General features: G+C 37.1%; 2 protein-coding genes across 2 annotated transcripts in view; one reads left to right on the forward strand and one right to left on the reverse strand.

Annotated features, from left to right (window-relative positions):
• LOC135202212 (uncharacterized) overlaps positions 1-25,877 on the forward strand; it is a 103,297-nt gene that overhangs the window by 56,810 nt on the left and 20,610 nt on the right. The gene's annotated exons all lie outside the window — the stretch shown is intronic.
• Positions 2,826-4,062, reverse strand: LOC135202214 (uncharacterized). Its single transcript, XM_064231471.1, has 4 exons — positions 3,941-4,062; positions 3,471-3,633; positions 3,215-3,282; positions 2,826-3,067 (listed from the first exon to the last, which is right to left on the reverse strand). The coding sequence occupies exons 1-4, from the start codon at positions 3,941-3,943 to the stop codon at positions 2,966-2,968; spliced, it is 336 nt and encodes a 111-aa protein (XP_064087541.1). The 5' UTR covers positions 3,944-4,062; the 3' UTR covers positions 2,826-2,965.

The raw sequence follows: 25,877 nt of genomic DNA on the forward strand, positions 1-25,877 counted from the left end.
GACTTAACTTGGCCACAAAATCAATTTCAGGAAAATAAAATTCTAAAGCAAAACATTCCAAGGCGCCAGACCAGTACATAAAATTGGAATCAAAGCTAAAACGTTGGTAATTCTAGGCAATAACTCCTCACTGCGAGGAACGTTCTCGCGAATGCGACAGCCACTAAGGACTGGGGCGTCAAATGTATTTCGCACTGTTTAGTACTGGCCCCTGGGGGGGTTAATTATAAGTCGACCCCCCAAAAATAACGGTAAATTCTTAACAAGCAACCCAGTTACTAAAGGAAACTGTAGTTTTTTTAAAGAAATACTAAACGCAGACTTACTACCTACCTTTACCAAACATTCGAGAGCATCAACATTAACTTCCCCAAATCTTAGGGAGCTTCTGCAAACTTGACCGGGTGGGAGTACCTAAGCACATTTAAAACATACCTAACAGGAATTAAAAGAAACTAAATAGATTAGGTCTATACACACCACCTGAAAGTTTGATTTTTTTCAAAACAAACCACCCAAAAATCTGCATAGTGGTCATAGGACCTAACACGCAGAACATGGGGGCTCCTCCACCCCTTGAGGGGGACCGCCCCTAAAGGGGTGAAGGATAGATACTGTGTATACTGTTCAAGAACAGTACATACAGATTGAACAAGTCAAATTACACAAATTAAACAAAGTAAACACTTTTTAGAAAACTAAACTAAATTTATGACAATAAAAAGGTAAATTACAAAAATAAAAGTAAAATATCACAAATATTAAACAAACTAAATTTATTACAAAAGAGACTTAAAAGATTAAACGAAATTGAATAATAGAAGTAAATATCATATTAAGCTAAATTTATTACAAAAGAAACAAATTTATCATAAAATTTAAAAAGTAAGTTTATGACAGAATTGAAAAAAAAAATTACGACAAAAGACATTAAATTTGCCCCCCCCCCCCCAAAAAAAAAAAAAAAAAATCAATCAATACATACCTGTTGCTAACGAGAGTAGCTTTATCATACGTGAAGTTTACCGTTAGGAGAGGAATTCAAAATTCAAACTCGTACCAAAGACACCCTGGAAATGACAAAAGCTTTAGAACTATGCGTAACTCAATTAAATCTTGGGCGTTTACTTAAATCAGCTTATGGGTAAACGCCCATAGAAATAGGTATAATGACTGCCAAGATTTTTTACGAAACAACACACACAAGCAAGGCTAAAATCCTCAGAGCAAATATGCAATATTAGTAATAATAATAGTAAAGTTCCTGTAATACCTTTCAGAAGCCCTGGGTTTATCATAACTTGACCAACGAAGTGGCAACATTCGATGGAAATCTCAAGTGCCAGTTGTTGCCTAGTCGCGTGTTTTTTTTTTTTTTTTTTTTTTTTTTTTTTGTAGAAACTTCACAACGTCAACATGATCAATTAGGCTACGATAAATTGAACACGCCGTTCCTGAGGAGAGAGAGAGAGAGAGAGAGAGATAAAAAGGGATCACTTAAGCAAACTCCAATTAAACGTCCACAGCCCAAAACACCCCGAAGTGAAGATTCAAACTTCAAAGGACCGAACTCGAACGATGTTCTCATTTGCCAAGGACTCTAAAGTCTTATATAGTAGTGTCCTGCTGTGTCTTGGAACATGACCGACTGCGGTCTATGGATGTCCTTGAAATCGGTAATTTTTCAAACAGTTTTTTTTTATTTATTTATTTCCCACTCCCTTCTTTTATTTGTCTTTCATGGAAGTATAAAATACAGCACATGATGAATAGATTTTCCTGATCGTAACTCGTAATTTCTTTGATGGTGCACTAAATCATTTGTAGCATAAGCCTATCGCGTATTTCTTTTCATCGCTTTGATGAAATAACCTTTAATTCGTGTGGATATTTTGAAAAACGATATATAATGAAATATACTATATATACGTATACACACACTCACACATATAGTATGTGTGTGTACCATATAATTGGATACATGAACATAAAAACTTGCTACACTGGTATCTCATTCGCAACGAAGTACAAATTAATATAATCATAATTAAAACATACTCAACCCCTGCATTACTGCTGTGAAACTGAGACCTGAGTTTTTACGTAGAATATTTATATGTGTTTTTGTTTTTAATTACTGAAATATCCAGGCTGCTGTGTTATCTCAATCTAGGGTTTAATTAACTGCCTCTTTTGAGTAAGCACTGAAACACCCCGTTTTGGACATTTGTTTAAAATATTATTTCTACTGATTTTTCTTTTGTTTACGCACACACGTTTCATTCTTTGATGTATATATATATATATATATATATATATATATATATATATATATATAATATATATATATATATATATATATGTATGTATGTATATCGAAGATTAAAACCATTGTGACGGCTATGTCTGTCAGTCCGCTCTTTGTTCTTTCCATCCTCAGATTTAAAACACTACTTGGGTTAGAGGGCTGCAAATTGGTGTGTTTATCATCCTCCCTCCAATCATCAAACATACCAAATTGTAGCCCTCTAGCTTCAACAGTCTTTATTTCATTTAAGGTTAACTTAGCCATAATCGTGCGTCTGCCAACGACATAGGTCAGGCACCACCGGGTAGCAGTTAAAGTTTCATGGGCTGCTGGCTCATACAATATTATACCGAGAACACAGGAAGATATATGTATTTTCGTGGCCTTGATTATACGATGTACAGTAAACTTTGCTGCGCAATTTTTTACTTGTTTACATACATGTATAAGCAAGCTTTCATGCAATCATTTCTCTCCAAAATTGGCGTCAATTTCCTAAGGGATGTAAAACAGAACGGCTTGTTTCAATTTTATTTCTAATAATGCTCTTAATAACATACACAATGAAAGCATAACAATGAAGCAATTCAAATCAATCTAGGAACTTCAAAACTCAGAAAATGTCTGATTAACATAACACAAGAATTGCAGATCTTATTAGTGTGAGATCCTTGCAGGTTTGCAGGTGTGATGCTGAAGACAGGTGTCCCAGCAGCATTTGGAGCCATAGTTTTTGCAGTAGCCATCGTGAGCACATAGCTGGAAATATCAAAGAAAAGATTTAATGAGTGCTAAGAACTTCGTTGGCTGTTTCAGCTCATAACGTTCATTTCAGTTGAAAGGAGAATTTGTTGATATAACGTTTTTAGAAACAATATTTCATCCGAGATGTCTGGAGGTACTTACAGCTGGCCCAGCGGTGACACCATCACGTGGACAGAATGGCCTGTGCTCGGGACATTTACCTGGATGCTCTGATGGGAACAAATGCAGAAAAATAAATCAGTTCGCTGAAAAGTACTGCAGAATTTCTTTTACTACGTCATATTTTCCTTGAAGATCAGGGATTTATTCCAATGTCGAGAAGCGTAAAATGAAACCATCATCGGGTTTTAAGGATAAGACAGGATTCTGTTAATTAATCTCAAAACTGAAGTCTCACCTTCAACCGAGAACTGAGGCCCAGTTCCATCGTTGCAGCAGTATTTGCTGTTGGTGAGGGGGTTTGTGCACCAGTGGACGCAGTTCTTTGGTGGTGGTGGTATGGGTCTGATCCCTTTGGAGGCGGCCACGGCCACCAAGGCAAATAACAGAACCAGACGGACCTGGATAATGAGGATGAAATGTAAGAAATCGCCAACAATATAATAGATTCTTGAAAAGCATCACAGGTGAGAGAAAAAGTCTTGCAGACTACTTTTTCAGAAGTACAAATAATCTGTCAAAACATATTCCAACCACCCGTACTTTCTTCCTCACAGATAAATCCTTTTACAAATCAGTCGGTACTTTTCATCATTTTCATTCAAGTGTTGATGAAAACTTCTGTATTTTCCCGGTAATCAGACATGTCAAGATCCATAAATGACGACATGATTTCACATATAAAATTATTTACGAAACTATACTTACCATTTCGACAAGAGGATAGTGACTGTAGACTGGAGAGTTTGAACTCGCTCAATTGACGGTTGAAGTCTGTCTTCGGCAGAGTCTCCGCTGCCTTTATACTCTCCACTTGTGTGAGGCCGTTTGTTCGTTTGTGCGTTGGTCTTCAAGAATCGCGTCCACGCAGCACTACACGTGATGTTGACGATTATTGTTTTGACTTCAGTTCGTGAACAGGCATCATGGCTGGATTCCTGTTTTCCTATTTTCTCATCCTCTCTCTCTCTCTGTCTTCCAGCCATCTCTCTCTCTCTCTCTCTCTCTCTCTCTCTCTCTCTCTCTCTCTCTCTTAAAGCAATCTCTGCTCTCTCAGTAAACGCTCGGCATCCTATCCTATCTATGGCAGATGGGTTATGTTAGGTGTCAGATACAAGTTGCTTCCCCTGGTTGATGTTCATAATAAGCAACTTAACCCAGTCTTATGCTGTGTCAAAGTCTGTACACAAAGTCTCACCGTTGGACATCCATCGCTTATCCACAGCCAGTTGCAAAGCCGTTTTGTTAGTAATTAGCTTTTATGTATGCATTTGTTTGATTGTGTATTTGTTTGTTTGTATGTGTTTTTACATTGCATGGAACCAGTGGTTCTTCTCCAACGGGACCAACGGCTTTATGTGACTTCCGAACCACGTCGAGAGTGAACTTCTATCACCAGAAATACACTCTCTCACACCTCAATGGAATGCCCGAGAATCGAACTTGCAGCCACCGTGGTGGTACGCCAACAATATACCAACCACGCCACTGAGGCGGCATTGCTTGATTGTGTAGGTAATTGTTATTTGTATGCTTTATAAGATGGCATCACCCAAGGTGTTACGTTTTTTTTATTTTTTTTTCCTATTAAGTAAACCAGTTTATTTGATTTTTAATAAAACATATTTTTCTGTCAACTGTATGAGCATTCCACCCAGGAAAAGTCTACATAAATTTATATATACTTGGCATGTACCATTAAAATGCATGCACAACAACAACAACAATAACAACAATAATATTATTAATAATAATATAGTAATAATAATAATAATAATAATAATAATAATAATAATAATAATAATAATAGAAAATATATGGGGCAGAGGAAAATACCATCAGCTTCCTCAAAAATACAATGCGCAACTGGAATACAATACTTACAAGCTCTGGAATAAGACTAGCAGAGGTTAATATCAGGAGGAGGGATCTTCCAGGGCGACTCCACTGTCCCCACTAACTCCTCGTAGTAGCCATGATTCCATGACAAAAGTACTACAGAAGATGGATGCCGGGTACCAACTCAAGAAAAGAGGCAACAGAATCAACCATCTGATGTTCATGGACGACATCAAGCTGTATGGTAAGAGCATCAAGGAAATAGACACCCTAATGCAGACTGTAAGGATTGTATCTGGGGACATCAGGATGGAGTTTGGAATAGAAAAATGCGCCTTAGTCAACATACAAAAAGGCAAAGTAACGAGAACTGAAGGGATAAAGCTACCAGATGGGAGCAACATCAAACACATAGATGAGACAGGATACAAATACCTGGGAATAATGGAAGGAGGAGATATAAAACACAAGAGATGAAGGACACGATCAGGAAAGAATATATGCAGAGACTCAAGGCGATACTCAAGTCAAAACTCAACGCCGGAAATAGATAAAAGCATAAACACATGGGCAGTGCCAGTAATCAGATACAGCGCAGGAATAGTGGAATGGACGAAGGCAGAACTCCGCAGCATAGATCAGAAAAACAGGAAAACATATGACAATACACAAAGCACTACACCCAAGAGCAAATACGGACAGACTATACATAACACGAAAGGAAGGAGGGAGAGGACTACTAAGTATAGAGGACTGCGTCAACATCGAAAACAGATCACTGGGGCAATATCTAAAAACCAGTGAAGACGAGTGGCTAAAGAGTGCATGGGAAGAAGGACTAATAAGTGTAGACGAAGACCCAGAAATATACAGAGACAGGAGAAAGACAGAAAGAACAGAGGACTGGCACAACAAACCAATGCACGGACAATACATGAGACAGACTAAAGAAACTAGCCAGCGTGCGATGATTGGCAATGGCTACAGAGGGGAGAGCTAAAGAAGGAAACTGAAGGAATGATAACAGCGGCAACAAGATCAGGCCCTAAGAACCAGATATGTTCAAAGAACGATAGACGGAAATAACATCTCTCCCATATGTAGGAAGTGCAATACGAAAAATGAAACCATAAACCACATAGCAAGTGAATGCCCGGCACTTGCACAGAACCAGTACAAAAAGAGGCATGATTCAGTGGCAAAAGCCCTCCACTGGAGCCTGTGCAAGAAACATCAGCTACCTTGCAGTAATAAGTGGTACGAGCACCAACCTGAAGGAGTGATAGAAAACGATCAGGCAAAGATCCTCTGGGACTATGGTATCAGAACAGATAGGGTGATACGTGCAAACAGACCAGACGTGACGTTGATTGACAAAGTTCAAGAAGAAGTATCACTCATTGATGTCGCAATACCATGGGACACCAGAGTTGAAGAGAAAGAGAGGGGAAAAAAAAATAAAAAAATGGATAAGTATCAAGATATGAAAATAGAAATAAGAAGGATATGGGATATGCCAGTGGAAATCGTACCCATAATCATAGGAGCACTAGGCACGATCCCAAGATCCCTGAAAAGGAATCTAGAAAAACTAGAGGCTGAAGTAGCTCCAGGACTCATGCAGAAGAGTATGATCCTAGAAACGGCACACATAGTAAGAAAAGTGATGGACTCCTAAGGAGGCAGGATGCAACCCGGAACCCCACACTATAAATACCACCCAGTCGAATTGGAGGACTGTGATAGAGAGAATAATAATAATAATAATAATAATAATAATATAGAGAAATCTTAACGGAGTGTATGTTTTAGGATGGAGATTTTTACACTTGGGAAAATCACTGAAAGGAAATGTAATTTATGATAATTGATGCCATAAGTTCTTTTAACTTGCAACTGCTTTTTTTATATGAAATATCTTTGAACCATACTCGTAAGAGTGACTCAGCTGATAGCAGCCAATCATTTGATGACCTATGGGACTTGTTGGTAGACCTTAGTTTTAGTATGCATATATATCCAGAATATATATATATATATATATATATATATATATATATATATATATATATATATATATCTATATTATATACTATATATATTGCTACTTTCAAAATGCATATATCCCCTTTGTGACTGTATAAAAATGTTATGTAGAATTGTGTAACATTTTTTCAGATTCCTAGATAGTTAGAGATAGATGTGTTTTAAAATGTGTGTTCAGATTTTGCATACATATTATAAAAGAATATATATATATATATATATATATATATATATATATATATATATAAACGTAGAATGTAAAAAGAGAGAGATTTTCTTTGTCCATTCGAAACTACGATTGTTTCCCTTTTATGTCAGCACTGTGTCAGCACTGTGAGATTAGAGGAACGGCGAGATCCATTTGCTTTCCTAATCTGTCAGCATGTTTGATGAGCGAGCTAAAATCTTAATTTGTGTTTTGGGAACCTGTCATCGTATGTGATAATCCTTCTGCTCCGTGTCGATCGAATAGAGTACTTGTCTTTTTTTTTTTTAAAAAAAAAACAGAATCGTCTCATACGTGTATGTCTTTATCAAGCCACGTGAGATTACACATTTTTGTATGAAAGTTGCGTAAGATTTCAAAGCTTCTGGAAGCATTATTTGTCTCAAAACGTTTTGTCATCTCCTCTGTCCAGTTTCCGCAAGGGAAGAGAATTCATTATATCTAGAAAACCGCGAGGTGTTAACATCTCTCTCTCTCTCTCTCTCTCTCTCTCTCTCCCGCGACATCCTTGAGATTATATTAGCGTAACGTAATTTGGTCACTCGTAACTTAGAATTTCATATTTGATATTTCTTAGAGTTTGTTTTGTTAAGTGTTTATTTAGTGTTTTTGTGGAATCTGAACAAACATTGTTTCATAACGGCGCCTGGTTTTTGGTAAAGTGAAACAAGCCTGCATCAAAGAAAGAAGTTGGTATACCAAGGTAAAGTGTGTTATATTTTTATTAGTTGCAACTAATAATGGATAGGAACTGTGGTTAACTAATAACTGATAGGAACAGTGGTTAACTAATAACAGATGGTTACGAAGGTTTGGTAAAAACTGATGGTTACAATGTTTTGAGTGAAAAAGATTTACACTTTTACACATTGCGTATTTTTGTGTTTTGTGTTTGTTCCATTGTTTGTGCACTTGTTCATTTTCTTATTGAAGTGTGCCTTTTTATTTTATATTTTCATTTGCATTCACAATTTAATTGACTTAGTTATTTTCATTGCTTAATCATTGCACATTTAATCAAATTTAACACTTGTGAATTAATTTGCATTTACTTAGAATTCTTTTCAAGTTTTATTATTGTTTAGCACTTGTGAATTAATTTCAAATTTTCAATTATTACCTAACACTTTTGAATTTTGATTGAATTAATTTTCTTGAATTTTGTGATAATTAATTTTTATTTAATTTTACTTAATTTGGATTCAAGAATTAATTAAACTTTACTTTGTTTTCAAGTAACAGTAATTTTCACTGATACTGTGAATTTTACATATAAATTTGAATTTAATAATAAATTTTTGTATTTAAATTTTTTTTAAGTATTTCATTTCTAACCAGTATATTTGCATTTGATTATATTTATGTTAGGTAGAAACATAGAGTGGTAATTGATTTGCTTTCCTTCAATTTACTTGAAGTGACTTAGAACTAGGGAAGTACTTAGACTTCTGAAATCAGGGAAATATTTAGACTTTTAAAGTTGTTGATGGAGTGATGCCCTTTGATTAATTTAATTACTTACAAGATTACCTGACACCTGTTTGATGAAGTTAGTCTGATTTTCTGCAATACTGGTTAGTGATAAGGGATCACTGTTGCCTTTAGGATATCAGTCGTTTAGTACCTGCGATGAGGGTTCAGGTGTCTGGCTTTTGTGAGGTAACATTAAATGAATGGTAAGTGTAGTAACCAGATACTTGGCACTTTGTAACAATATAGAATATATATAGGTATATATATATATATATATATATATATATATATATATATATATATATATATACAGTTATATATATATAACAAGTTATATATATATCTATCTGTCTATCTATCTACCCACCAATATATATATATATATATATATATATATATATATATATATATATATATATATATGTGTGTGTGATTGGTGTTTGTGTGTTGTTGAGTGTTGTTGTGTGGTTGTGTTAGTGTTTTATTTATATGTTTTATATATATACTGGATATATTTGCACACTAAACAAAGGGTTGCCAACAAGTCCCATAGGTCATAAAATGCTTAGCTGCTATCAGCTGAGCCCCTCTTACGGGAATGGTTCAAAGATATTTCATCGGAAGGAGCAGTTGCAAGTTCAGAGAACTTATGGCATATATTATAAAAATGACTTCCTCCTTTCAGTGATTTTTCCACGTGTAAAATCTAAATCCAAATCCATACCATCCGTTAAGATTTCTTTATTATTATTATATTATTATTATTATTATTATTATTATATTATTATTATTATTATTATTATTGTGCACGCATTTAAATGGTACATACCAAATGTATATAATATAATACATACATACATATATATATATATATATATATATATATATAATATATATATATATACTATAAACAATATATTTAGACTTTTTCAGGACAGAATGCTCATATAAAAGACAGAAAAATATGTTTAATTAAAAACTAAATGAAGGGATACATAAAAAAAAAAAATGTCAGCTATCAGGTGCTCATCTTAAAAAGCATACTAATAACAATTACCTACACAACCAAGTAGATGCATACAAAAAAGGAAATTGCAGCCAACGGCTTTGCAAGTGATTGTGGCTAAGCGATGGATGTCCAACGGAGAGACTGAGTGTACCTACAGACATTGAACACAGCATAAGACTAGGTTAAGTTGCTTATTATGAACATCACCTGGCGAAGTAATTGTATTTATACCTAACATAACGCATCTGCCATAGATAGGGATGGGATGCCGAGCGCTTGGAAAGAGAGAGAGAGAGAGAGAGAGGAGAGAGAGAGAGAATAGGAAAACAGAAATCCAGTCATTACCGCTGTTCCACGAATTGAAGTCAAAACAATGATCGTCAACGTAACAGTGTAGCCGCTGTGTGGACGCGATTCTTGAAGACCAACGCACAAACGAACAAACGGCGTCGCTAGTGAAGAGTATAAAGGTAGCGGAGGCTCAGCCGAAGACAGACTTCAACTGTCACTTGAGCGAGTTCAGACTCTCCAGTCTACGGTCACTTGTCCCTTCTTATGTTCGAAAACTGGTAAGTATAGTTTCATATATACTTTTGTGTGAACTCATGTTGTTATTATAGATCTTGACATGTCTGATTACCAGGAAAGTACAGAAGTTTTCATCGATACTTGAATGAAAATGAAGAAAAGGTCCGACCTATTTTTAAATGGATTTATCTGTTAGGAAGAAAGTGGGAGATAGTTGGAATACGTTTAGATCAATTATTTCCACTGCTAAGAAGGATAGTCAGCAAGACTTTTCTCTCACCTGTGATGCTTTTAAAAAATCTGTTATATTGTTGGCGAATTCTTACATGTCATCCTCATTATTCAGGTCCGTCTGGTTCTGTTATTTGCCTGGTGGCCGTGGCCGCCTCCAATGGGGTCCGCCCCATCAGACCCATACCACCACCACCCAAGGACTGCGTCCACTGGTGCACAAACCCCCTCACCAACAGCAAATACTGCTGCAACGATGGAACTGGGCCTCAGTTCTCGGTTGAAGGTGAGACTTCAGTTTTAAGATTAATTAACAGAATCATTTCTTATCCTTAAAACTCGATGGTGTTTCATTTTACGCTTCTCGACATTGGAATAAATCCCTGATAAGGAAAATATGATGTTGAAAAGGAAATTCTGTAGTATTCTCCAGCGAACTGATTTATTTTTCTGCTTCTGTTCCCATCAGAGCATACCAGGGTAAATGTCCCGAGCACAGGCCATTCTGTCCACTGATGGTGTCACCGCTGGGCCAGCTGTAAGTATCTCCAGACATCTCGGATGAAATATTGTTTATTTCTAAAAACGTTATGTTTAACAAGTTTCTCCTTTCACTGAAATGAACGTTATGAGCTGAAACAGCCAACGAAGTTCTTAGCACTCATTAAATCTTTTCTTTGATATTTCCAGCTATGTGCTCACGATGGCTACTGCAAAAACCCTGGCTCCAAATGCTGCTGGGACACCTGTCTTCAGCATCACACCTGCAAACCTGCAAGGATCTCACACTAATAAGATCTGCAATTCTTGTGTTTAGTTAATCAGACATTTTCTGAGTTTTGAAGTTCCTAGATTGATTTGAATTGCTTCATTGTTATGCTTTCATTGTGTATGTTATTAAGAGCATTATTAGAAATAAAATTGAAACAAGCCGTTCTGTTTTACATCCCTTAGGAAATTGACGCCAATTTTGGAGAGAAATGATTGCATGAAAGCTTGCTTATACATGTATGTAAACAAGTAAAAAATTGCGCAGCAAAGTTTACTGTACATCGTATAATCAAGGCCACGAAAATACATATATCTTTCGGTGTTCTCGGTATAATATTGTATGAGCCACGGCCCATGAAACTTTAACCATGACCTGGTGGTGCCTGACCTATGTCGTTGACAGACGCACGATTATGGCTAAGTTTAACCTTAAATAGAATATAGACTGTTGAGGCTAGAGGGCTACAATTTGGTATGTTTGATGATTAGGAGGGAGGATGATCACCAAACCTATTTGCAGCCCCCTAGCCTAAATAGGTTTTTAGATCTGAGGGTGGATAGAATAAAGTGCAGACGGACATTCAAAGCCGGCACAATAGTTTTCATTTGTAGAAAACTTACTATGTCAGATAATTCTCAGAGTTTAAGTATTTTATTGGTTTTTAAGTTACACTAATTTTGTCCTGAAATGTGTGTTTCTGGGTAATCAACACACATAAATGGAGGAAATTGTGCTATATCCTCTAATCTAGGACACACTGAAAGATACATGGCAAACTGGTTTCCAAACTTGGTAAAAATTCAGTGATTGATAAGAAATCACCCACATCCCGTTATATCTAACTGCCACAATGATTCTTTATCATACACTGAAAGTCAACTGAGGTGGCTGTAAGGACATGAACAATCGCTGCCCCGTCGATGAAAATAAACACACAACATCTGACTTCCGGGCTATTGGTACATTCAGATCCTCCTGGAATTTCTCGAGTTGTGCTTCCGGTTCCAATCGCATATTCCAGAACTGTAACTGAACACCGAACCTTCCCTGAAAAAGCGAGACGCCATATCTTTAAAACTAACCATAGAATCCTTTAAAAAATCATCTCATTATGTTTCCCACACCCAAAATACCTGATAACCTGTTTTGAACTAACCTAACCTAACCTAACCTAGGGGCACGGCCAAAAAACAGGGTCTAGTTAAATACTAGTCTAGTATATCTCGGGAATTTACGTTCTGGTCATTCTTCTAGATTGTGAGAAAGAAAGGTAAGAAGTCTGGATTTGATAAAATAAAGGGAAAAACCAAAATTCATTCCAAACCTCCTCTCTAGATTGACTGGCAAAGTGTAATTAACGAAGTAGGAGCGCTTACAGTTCAGTTGACCACGGGTTTCGTCTGCTATGGAATCGGCTGGAGCAATACAAACAAGATGGCGGACGCTTTGTTTTGGCGCCCGGTTTAAAAACCCCCGAAACCTATAAAAACGATAATGGGGGACCCTTTTGGGAAACCAGGGGGAGGTTTTTGGGTGGGGGAGTACATGCGAGTAAATGAAAACGGTAAGGGGGAGCCATTGGGAAACCGGGTTTTGAAGGGTGGGGGGAAACCCAGATGACGACAATGAACACAACAACAACACCCTAGCAGACGAAACCCGTTGCCAAGTAAACTGTAGGAGCTCACGTACCAACAAAAATGTAGGAGGTCCCGTCCCCCGTTGTGTTAGGCTAACCAAACGACGGCAATGAACACTAAAAACCACGAAACCCTAGCAAAAAAAAACCAGTGGCCAACTAAACTGTATGAGCTCCCGTTCCAACTAAAAACTGTAGGAGCTCCTGTCCAACTAAACTGTAGGAGCTCCTGTTCCAACTAAACTGTAGGAGCTCCGGTGATCGTAACCAAACGAACCAACCTAACCAAACTTAGGCTGCGTGCCCTTACCTGGCCGGGGGGCTTCGCCCCCCTGGACCCCCCGAGTATAGTATTAAGTGATTGCTACCTAACCAAAGGAACCAACCTAACCATAGTTAGTCTCACGTCCTTACCTGGCCGGGGGGCTTCGCCCCCCTGGACCCCCCAAGTATAGTATATTAACAGTGATTGCTACCTAACCAAAGGAACCGACCTAACCAAACTAAGTCTGCATGTCCTTACCTAGCCGGGGGGCTTCGCCCCCCTGGACTCCCCTGTGTAGTAAGTTAACAATAATAAATATCTAACCAATATAACTTGTCATACATATGGCTGGCACCCGTATATCCTTACTGATAACTAAACAAATGAATATTTCCGAGAATACATTGGTTAAAGTCAAGGCCACGTTGTTTGCTCGAACACATGGACTGCGTTCGAACACGTGGACTTCTAGAGCGAACGTGAATGTTCGGATGTGTTGAGCGCGTGCCTGACTTCAGCAAAGCGGAAATAACAATGGCGTGCTTAATTTTGTCAAAATAATTAAAATAACGTGCCATTTACATTGATAACCTTACCTTGGAGATGTTGCTAGTCGTCCAATGATTGGCCGGTCGCCCCCCCCCCCCCAGAGAAATATAGAACTTAATAAGAGAATCCGAGTCGTTCAAATCTTCTGGTTAGAGGATTTTTTTTTCTTTCTTGGCGGGACGGTTGTTTCCGAGATGACTGAACAAGGGGAATTTGTGGACGAGGCACGGGTGGAGGTGACGAATCCGTTTGTACAGTGGGAGCGACGTCTCGTGATTGTTTGTTTTCAGCGACATTGGCCTTCAATTTGGCGGGTGTTGAAACTACTTTATTTAATTGATATACACGTTTTAATTAAATCTAAGAATGCTTTAAATGGACAATCAACTTGAGTTAGGTAACGTTTTTTTTACACAATACATAGCGAAATATGAATTATACAAATTTTTTACTGTACCACTTCTAGGTAAGACATTTCGTTTCAAAACCCGCCAAGTAGATTCTATCGTGTTTGTGTATGTACGTCTCGTGTGTCTACAAAATGCAATGTGTGATTAATGTTTTTGTGTGATTTGAAATGTTGACTTAAAGTGTGATATGGATTTCCAGCAATCGAAATGACAATTGAATCAGGATGAATGTTATCATTAAAATAGGAAGAAGTGTTTCTGTAGTCCTGTCTGGTACAACCTGAAAAAAATGTTTCTTTTGTTGGCGGTCAATCCCGCCGAGAACCCAACAACCATCGACACGTCTGCCTTTGTTGAATTTCCTTCTACCAAACTTGGACTCGTCAATCTCGACCACGTGACCAGGTCCGCCAATTTTCCGATTGTCCATCACCAGAATATCGACACAAACGTCCCGGCAGAAAATTAAACCAGTCGACAAGAGTGTTGGGCGAGCCGATCCTCAGATTAAGTTGCATATATTTCTGGGAAGCGTCGTGAACCCAGCCGTGGATAAAGCACTAAGATGCTCTTCAGGGAGAGATGGACCCCGAGAAGAATGACCGTGGAGAATCGAGATGTATTGCGGCAGTGCCTTGCGTTGCACCGCCATTGAAAACTGTCCCTGTTTTTTGAAGAGGCCGACGGTGCCTTCATTACAGGCCTTACACACGCCACTAAAATCCCCCAGTAGGCCTGTTTTCATTAAATAACTAACTAGGGATCGTTCGTCTTGACACAAAAAATGTATATGTCTTCCAGCGTGAACGGGAACGGCGGCAGCGAACGCCACGTGTGTGGAACACGACAAATTCTCGGCAGAAGAAGACATGACGAAGCACTGAACTGGCTGAGAGCAGGAACAGACTGAAGGGTCGAGGAAGGTCGGCGGGAAGGTCGTTCCAGGTACTAGTTATCCTAGCGGATAACTAGTACCTGGAAAATATGTACGAAGAATGTAAAAAAATGTAGGTCATACAGATGAGTGTTGGGCAAGGAAAGAAATATCGAATAAATGGGGAAAAAAAATGTATCTCCTACAGATTTATGTTGGCAACGGGTAAAACTATCGTGGGCAAGAGTCAAAATATCGAATAATGAAAAAAAAATGGAACTCTGCGCAAATTAGTTGGGCAAGCATGGAAAAAAAAAATAGAATAACCGAAGGGCAAAAAAATGGAGCTCTTACAGTTCAGTTGGGCATGGGTGAAAAATATAGAATACTGTAAATTAAATTGGAGGTCCTAAAGATTAGTTGGGCAAGATTAAAAATATCGAAGAGAATCGGCGGACTAATACCAACAAGATGGCAGCCGTTTGTTGTGGCTTTCATGTTGATGCATGTTCGGGTTCGGTCCTGTGGGTTGGGTCGGGTTTGGTCGGCTGGGGTCGGGTTTGGTCGGCTGCGGGTCCATCTGGCGAGAACTATTTACATTTGGCGGAGGGATTACAGACCGGGCAAAATGGTGTTACACGGTCCGGTCAACTGGGATGAAGGGAGTAGAGCCGAGCAGAGGCAGTCTTTTGGATACTCTAACAAGAGTTTCTTTATCATAGATTCCTGGTAACAAAGAATGGACATCAACCCTTTCTCGCTATTTAAGCAAGTATTCTTAAGACACTCAACTACAACTTCCTCGTGTTGCAGAACGACAATATCTGATGATGAGTTCCAGAAAGATTTTGCTTGATTGCTTTCACGCTTTGTTTAAGGAGCCAGGAATCTGGAAGAAGTCTTCCTTGTACTGAGGCTGTGAGGCTTTCTTTGGGTAATGTTGTTTCTTTGCCACTTGAACATGGACATTGTTCTATTCGAGCATGTGATAGATAGATGGATAGATAGAACGCTTTGACCTATGAGGTCATTCAGCGATGAAACGGAAATGATTAGTTAAAAGGTCTGAAAGGTGTCACAGGAGGAAAACCTCAAAGCAGTTGCACTTTGGAACAATTGTTAGGGTGGAAAGTAAGATGGAAGAAAGAATACGAACGGTGGTACAATATAAGGAATGAAAGTGGTTCCAGCTACAGGCCAGAGGGTCGGTGCAAAGAACTTTAATTAGTGCCTACCGTGCACAGTATGAGGTGCACTGACGGCACTACTCCATTAGGGTGCATTCGTTGATCTGATCATAAATATTCCCGGAAAACTGTGATGCCTAGAGCTTTACAAGTAGCCATTTTGGAAGACCTTCTAAACATCGGGGTGAATTTATGGTAAGACCTGACATTCAAAAGATTTTATTATTATTGCTCGTGAATTTCGTAACAAACGCCAATCGCTATCATTAAAACTGAAATTAGTGAAATGCAACTACTTTTTTTATGATATATCAACAGATACATAAAAAAATTAAGCTGACACGTGATTTTTCGTTTCATCTTAAGAAACAATTCATCATTTCGGACATTAATGTATTGATATGGAATAGAAGAAATCTCAGTACTTTAAAACACGGCGTGTGGTCATATTTGTTTAATAGTTCACTAACAATAAATCTAAAGCTTAATTAACAAATGACATTTAGAATCATAATTCAGAGTGAAAACAAAAGTCCTTTAGTCACCCGCCATCTTGGAAAAAGTGACGGGCGTCTTGCGAAACATTAATTTCCAGGAACTAAACTATTTCAAATTGATCTGAATTGTCCTTCCATGCGAGGCTGTTCCTATGTTTCCTTCCGAAAGTACAATTAGTGAGATGTCTGTTTTCCCGAAAGAGCGCCCAAGGCACTTCATGGTAAGTTGATGACATAAGAACCTCACCCGGCATACTGGTTATTCTCCGGGGTAATAGTGATAAACTATCTAAGTACTACACCGTGTCTGTGTAGCCTATATATTTTAAAGTGGATGTTTCATAAAGGCAGATGTTTCCAGCATTTCTCCCAACGTAATAATTGCTCTCAATTTTAACATGTGTGGAATTAAGAAAAAGTTCCCATGGTGGTAAACGTGGCTGAAAGATATTGCACATGCGAACTCCTTTTAATCATAGTGAAACAGTACGTTGAAACGTTTATCATTAATAGAATCACTCGTTTAATTAATTAAGTAATCAAATGAGAGAGCTTTGAGGGACAGTGAGTCCTTGCCAGTTCTTCAGACTCGGTCGTTCCTTACTCTAGTAAGGATGATTTTGTATATAATTGTAGTACTTAAACGTCATAACAATTCTTTTGTGTATATACATATGATCATAAAATTAAGAACCAAATGATAGCGCTACTGACTGATTGTATATGATGTTGTATTTACAGATATTGTTATTTTTATTTTTATAATAATACAAAAAAAAGTAGGGACGTTACCTACCTTCCAGAAGCCTGAAGGAAGCCAGAGGCAAATCTAAGCGTGGAATTGGAAAATCAAAATCCAAAATATCATTCTGGAAAATATAAGGCCGTTGTGGGAGGTGACCTCCAAGCAAGAGCTGTTTCAACGCTCTTAGACCGATTATGACATAGTTGTTCAAAAGTCTCACATAACGCAGGGGATGAATTACAGACATGATATCACAGATATCATAAGCAGCAGCAAAAATATTTCAAACAGCAGTGCATTTGCTTGCTTGTATGGTGGTTTTACGTTGCATGAAACTAGTGGTTATTCAGCAACGGGACCAACGGCTTTACGTGATTTCCGAACCACGTCGAGAGTGAACCTCTATCGCCAGAAATACTTATCTCTGACCCCCTCAATGGAATGCCCGAGAATCGAACTCGCGGCCACCGAGGTGGCAGGCCAAGACCATACCGATCACCCCACTGAGGCGCACAACAGTTGTGCAAGGAAAAGGAGTTTTTTTAGTATTCATAGGAAAGAAAGAAGTCAAGAGAGAGAGAGAGAGAGAGAGAGAGAGAGAGAGAGAGAGAGAGAGAGAGAGAGAGAGAGAGAGTTCCAACAACAATTGCAGTTCCATGAAATGAAAACAGACGCATGGCCAGCTTCCTAGTAATACTCGTCTATGAACGCAGGCGAAGCAGCTGCTGTTTGGACACTATATAAGACGAGAAGACTGTAAGCTGCTCACAGATCTCCTCCTCCACCTGAACGAGTCCTACCATCCACAGTGCTCCTCCTGTCTTCCGAAATGGTGAGGGCTTATTCTGTATTCATAAATTGTGATGTCTTTTAATGATTTTTTTAATATGTATATAGAGTTCTGTACCGGTAGGACAAGGCAGGTATGATTAATTCTAATAAACAAACAAACAAACAGCTCATAATCTGTACAAATAACGGAGAAAGTGTTACTGTAGGCATTACTTGAGATTTTCTGCAGCGTGCCCTAGGCCCTAGCTGTAACCACTTTCGTTCCTTTTACTGTACCTCCATTCACATACTCTTTCTGCATCTTACTGTCACCACCCTCTCCTAACACTTATTCTATAGTGCAACTGCTTTGAGGTTTTCCTCCCGTTACACCTTTCAAACCTTTTACTGTAAATTTCCATTTTAGCGCTGAATGACCTCATAGGTCCCAGAGCTTGGCCTTTAGCTTAAATTTTATATTCAGCTCAATTCAGAAACTAAACATTAATAAAATATTTCATGACCCTTTTGCCTCTTTCTTTACCTTTACTTTATAATCTTACAGGTCCGTCTTGTCATCTTCTTAGCATTGGTAGCCATGTCGGCTGCCTTGACCATCCAGCCAGTCACACCGCCACCCAAGGACTGCGTCCACTGGTGCACAAACCCCCTCACCAACAGCAAATATTGCTGCAACGATGGAACTGGGCCTCAGTTCTCGGTTGAAGGTAAGACTTCAGTTTTGAGATTAATTAACAGAATCCGTTCTTTCCTTCATACCCCAATTTATGACACTGACCTTACGCTATGCTTTTATATATGGGGATGGATTCTCGATTTTCAGTTTACCGATATATTTTCAGGATGAATTTCATGGACGCTAAGCCGTTGTTTATTGAAAAATTAATTGTCTATCAGTTTTGATTTTTGTTTTAATAAGTTCTTCGTCTATTTTCACCATAGAGCATTCAGGTTTATGCCCTGAGCACAGGCCATTCTGTCCACGTGATGGCGTCACCGCAGGACTGCTGTAAGTATTAATGAAATGTTATTGAAAGTATACGGGGTGTGCCATAAAGTCCTCAGTACCATTACAAGCCATGAATACTTGTAATGGTACTGGGACTTTATGGACACCCTGTAAATTTGTGAATAATGAATTGAAAGCCACTTTCTTCAGTAATCAATACAATGATTAGTCCCAAAAAAGTACCGTCCTTTTTTTTCCATTTTCTTTCAGTTATGTGCCCACGACGGCTATTGTGCCAATTTTGAATCAGTGCTGTTGGGACACTTGCCTGAAGCACCACACTTGCAAGCCAGCGATCTTCATTTAGGCCTGCGACAGGTATTCGAAGAATCAAGGATCTTCTAAAAGCGGATAGAAGACTACAACTCCTTCTCTCCCGGATTTCATTTGCTTGATGGATCCTTCAACTTATTACTTATTGATTTTCCTACGCGCTTTATTTACGCTTTAGGAAGAAGTCGTCGTTATGAAAATTATGTTTGTCTCCACAAATATGCATTTTTACGCTTTATGAAGAATCTCGTTATATGAATAAAAAGGAAATTAAACCTTCGTGTATTCCTTTACCTATACTGACTCTCTTTGCCTTCATTGTCATGGGTGGCATGTTTGCGCAAAGTATTGCTACCCACAAAAACAAACAAGTGACAGAGATTATAGATCAAACATCTTCAAGGCTGGACTTTCCGTTCTCAGTAAAACGTAGCGGCCATAAAGATGGACACCGCCGTCTCATCTTCATCAACTCCATTGATAAAAATGATGGAAGTGCAAAAGATGAGACTTACTTTGCGATAGAATTTCATGCTAATATGTTAAGGGAGCAAGAGATTATGCGTTCCTGTATTAATGCTTGCAAATGACCCATAAAAAAAAATAAACACCCACACCACACAGAAGCTTGTCAATGGAGTACAGAGATACGAACGAAGGAATCATGAATATGGAAATAAATAAATGACGATATATATATATATATATATATATATATATATATATATATATATATATATATATATATATATATATATATATATATATATATATATATATATACTATATATTAACTTATCACATAATTGTTCTGTGCAATAGTACAATTACTAGAAGGACATCATTTAAACTGGATGATATCTAGCGTAGTTATTTATTAAAAATACCTACAGCCTTTAATATTTATATATATATATATGTATATATATATATATATATATATATATATATTTTTAAAAATATACACATATATATATATATACGTATATATATGCGCACACACACACTCATATATATATATATATATATATATATATATATATTGATATATATATATATACACGTACTATATATGCGCACACACACACATATATATATATATATATATATATATATATATATATATATATATATATATATATATATGTATATATATATATACTATATATATATATATATATATATATATATATATATATATATATATATATATATATATATATATATATATATATATATATATATATATATATATATGTGTGTGTGTGTGTGTGTGTGTGTGTATAGATATATATATTTGTATATATATACATATACTATTCAATAACCACATGACTGATTGAGGTAACAGAAAATTTATTTGTGGTTGTCAGCCATTTTTTTCCAGCGGTAAATGACATCTTAGCAATAAACAAAAAATACCCACCTCAATATGACAACCCTTCGAATTCGCGGCTAATAATTTTTCTGTTTATCTTTCTACATTGTCTTGTGTTTTTATTTTTACACATGCAATGATTTTTTTATTACTTTAACATATTTGATTTCTCTTTCCCAGTAAAGGGAGTCTGTCTGACGAAATGAATCCAAAACTTCTAAAATAATAATGATAATAATAATAATAAAAGCAACTGTGTATAGATGCGCATTTGTTTCATTCATAGGAGAGTGTTACACGAATCATCATCAGAGCTGACACCATTCATTCTTTAGTCCCATTGCATCTCATTTTCAGAAAAGGTTCTTACTCCCGCCTGATATAGAGTGGTAAAAGAAGAGTATTTTCTACGAGAATCGTTTTCTTACCTTATAACGTAGTCTGTTTGTTTGTTTTGTTTGTGTGGTGTTTTTACGTTGCATGGAACCAGTGGTTATTCAGCAACGGGACCAACGGCTTTACGTGACTTCCGAACCACGTCGAGAGTGAACTTCAATGGAATGGCCGAGAATCGAACTCGTGGCCACCGAGTTTGCAGGCCAACAGACCAAACCGACCACCTACGGTCAGAGAGTTCCGGTAGACATCCTTCAAGGATGCTATTCTGAAAGTTAATGTAATGCCACAGGAAGTACTACTCCACGCCATTCATTAAAAAACTTGAGCACTTGATTACTTTTATCGGTGTTTTCTTGTGTGATATCACCACTGAAGTTAGCTGCTCCTCTTTCTGTACCTATTCCCCGTTTAGTGATAACACCAACGGATAAATATTTGTGTAAGTGCTAACACAGTCTTTGAGGATAATGTCGCTAGCCCTACATCCTTCTTCTCGATACCCGCTGATGTTGTACCATGGCCCTAACTAAGGTGACCCAAGACCTGAACACTCGGTCGCTGCTCATCTGTAGGGACAGGGTAGCTGATAACAGGGACTGTAAGCAAACCTCTATCAGGCTACGATAACCCTTATTTGTATATATATATATATATATATATATATATATATATATATATATATATATATATATATATATACATATATATATGAGAAATATAAAAACACAGTATCGTGCTTCTCAATTGTCAATAGAAATATCCAAAGTAATACTCTTGTTTAGCAAGACGAAATGTATTTGTAGATACATTTACGAAGCTTAAAGCTTTCGTCCAACCTTCCTGTTGACTCTAATACACACAGGCACACACACCACACACACACACACACACATATATATATATATATATATAATATATATATATATATATATATATCTATATATATGTATATATATATAGTATATATACGTAACTTTCATCATCAAATGAATTTATGTCAAGAAACATTTTCCTGTTCTTTTCCTCTTAATGCCCTGCGGGGTAAGTTCTCAATAAAAACGTAACCAAAATGTGGCGTCTGTTGAGCGACCAGCGCGAGAGCGACTTACGTAACACCATTCGCCGGAGAGAGAGAGAGAGAGAGTCGCTCGCTGTGTACTGAGAAAGTTTCCTATTGACGTCATGTCCAAGAAAACGGTAAGTTGAGTGAGCGGGAACCTTGTGAGTATTAAGAGTAAAATGACTACACCAAGGGCGTTTTTTTTTTTTTTTTTTGTGGGGGAGGAGTAGCGGGAGGGGGGAGGGGGGAATGACACCTAACTTTAGGCGTGCATATCTCCAGGCTAGTAATGTGTGTTTGTACACGTATACGTACGTACTACTTTGGTTTTGTTTTTCATACACTCACACACACACACACACACAGACACATACACGCACGCACACACACACACACACACACACACACACACACACACATATATATATATATATATATATATATATATATATATATATATATATATATATATATATATATATATATATATTTGTTGCTTATGGGTTTTAGTTGTTTATTTGTGTTTTGGCTTCGAATTTGTTTACGGTAACTCCTTAAAAACTTCTGAAATAATATCATACTTTTTTATAAATTCTTATATCGGTAGATAGTATTCCTTCGGTGGCTTTTGTGAGAATTGTAAAGCTACTAGATATTTTATAATTTGGACTGTACTGTTTCTTACATATTCTTTAATATAATTCTGTGCATGAAAATACAAAAAAAAGCTACATTTAGATGCTTTTACCTGTATGCAAACTATAAACGGAAAGTTGTTATGTTTTTCTCATATATTGGTCTGATTGGATGGTAGGTTGGATCGATAAATTATATTTTTTAAGGGTCTTCCCCTCCAGCCACTCTCTCTCTCTCTCTCTCTCTCTCTCTACTCTCTCTCTCTCTCTCTCTCTTATGCCTTAGATATGGTAAGATCATTATTGTAATGATAGGACAACGGGGCCTGAGTCAGCTAAGAACGTTGCAAACATGATACTTGTGCGACAGAACCTTCAGAGAAGTACTCAAGAGTTACATTAGCACAGACATAGTAGAAGTTATAGGTTCATTACAACTAAGCACAGTAGCTATAATGATGGGGAAATAGGTAAGTTTACCATTGACAGTAGTCAATGGTACGGGGACAAACCTTTAATACTATTTTGGAGCCTAGGCTGGGTTAAGATGAATAAAATTAGACTGCCAGAGTATTCTAAGGGTTACAGGTGCAAAACAGGAGCCTACAGAAGAAATTTCGGTTAATCTACGCGTGTTTTGGTTGCTAATATCAATTTGTCAAGTTAGGTTTTAGGGGTCGATTGTAATTAAGTGCAATTTACCTTAAAACTCTATCCTACGGCAAGGGGAAACCCGTTGGGTATACGGGTTTTGGGTGGGGTTATGCCGCAATGCCTACCTCTACAGTACCTACTTGCATTTTTCATGTCGCTGAAGTTCGTCACTTAAGAGATCTCAGATTCTACAGAGGTTCGTGATACAAATATCATTTGGCAGATATTCAATAACTCTAGAGAGCTGATACTGCTTAATGTATATTTCTAGCACTGCAATAGCATTGCTGTTATAAATCTAGTTATTGCATTTTTGGCAATAATTTTTAAATGGTCAGTCATTCAAAAACACTTGCCTGTGCTGAAGTTAATGACTGAATAAATTTGATTATTCACCAGAGCTGGTATACTGTGTGTTTTTGTTCTACAGTTGCTCCCCTCAAAGTTACTGTACCATGAGATGAGTGATTTCCAAAAACAGGTCAGCCCAGCATCAGAACAAAATGGCTAAAATGAATGTGAATCATTACTACCCAGTGATAAAATAGTGATACTGATGGTGGATGAAACTCACTTAAAACCATATTTTCGTCATAAAGGCAGAACTATTGTCGGTGAGCCTTGACAGTAGTGAAGCTGCAACAGGTGCATTGGATGGTTTATGTGAATAGGTAAAGTCTGAATTCAAATAAGTTGTAGCTACATATTCCCACTATAAGCATAAAAGCTGATGTTCTGCACTGCACACTGAAGAAAGTAATTATAGGCTTAGAAAAAATAGGTTTCACCTTTTTTTGTTTACATTGTAAACATCATCATGCTATCATCGGGAAAACAATGCCCTATTTTCCCAGCACTCCACAACTGTCTATAGTATATCTCCACCCATTTCAGATCAGAGTGACAAGCCTGTTTTTCGTAAATGTTTCAGTAAATTTGTTGAAATGTATCAGGAATAATTGGCTTGGCTAGAAAGTTATAACTAAAACAACTAAAACAATGAGGTTCCCTCGGTTCCTCTTTGATGTAAATATTTGGAAAACGAAATTCATTATGCACCATTCAGCCTTTGTGAAAAATTTCATGAGATAGATGTTTGCTCCTTAAACATTCATATAAACTGTCATTAAAAGCGTTAGCTCCTTACACTTTTGAGAATAAAATGTTATTTAGTTTTACAAATATTCAATTAGTTAACTCAATTCAAGGTTTACTAACTCTTGGAAAAAAATCACTGTGCCTTATTCAGGATATGCAGAACATAAAATCTTTTACATTTGGTGGACACTGATGAATGTAAACGTTTAAAAGTCAAAGGTTAAATAATAAATATGCTATTCCAATAAGTAATGAAGGCTAAAGATAACGAAATCATTTGGTGGACACTGATGAATGTAAACGTTTAAAAGTCAAAGGTTAAATAATAAATATGCTATTCCAATAAGTAATGAAGGCTAAACATAACAAAATCAATAATATGCGCTTCTACTAACGTTTTATTGAATGATTGTTGTTCCCAAGGAAATAACTGTATTGTAGCCAACAAAAATTTGACTAAAAAGAGAGTTAGAATATTTAACTACCAAATAATGGCTGTAAGAGATCATTATTTCATTCACATTTAGTAGAATGAACCACGTTTTTTCTAATGTATGTAAAACCAGTGTACTGCCGTCTTGCAATTTGACTATTAATGTATAAAATATTTTTTCAATAACGATTAAAATTTTGTTTTATTCAGCATTATAAATATTTTTCAATAACGATAAACATCTTTGTTTTCATTCAGCATTATATTAATCTCATAAGTATATATTAATAAATGGCAAACCAACAATGGTTGACTTTGGTGACGTTTTGTTTATATTTCATTCGTCTGGCAGGTCCTGGCAGCGTACTCAGTGCTACTGCTCGGAGGACGATCCTCATTCCTCCCTCACTTCACAAATCTACAGTGAATGATCGAACTGGCCTTGTTTCCGTGGTCTCGGTCACACGCACATTTATTTCAGAGCATGGTGTGTGTGAGCTCGAAAGCGGACACGTATTAAATTTTGTTTCTGAATCAGCTAAAGCTGATGTTTAAAAATCCCGTGGAGAACATTGTGAGTAATGGAGACACTGATCAAGGACTACATTTCAGACGGTGATTTGT

The sequence above is a fragment of the Macrobrachium nipponense genome, chromosome 30 (assembly GCF_015104395.2).
Source record: "Macrobrachium nipponense isolate FS-2020 chromosome 30, ASM1510439v2, whole genome shotgun sequence".
Lineage (NCBI taxonomy): Eukaryota > Metazoa > Arthropoda > Malacostraca > Decapoda > Palaemonidae > Macrobrachium > Macrobrachium nipponense.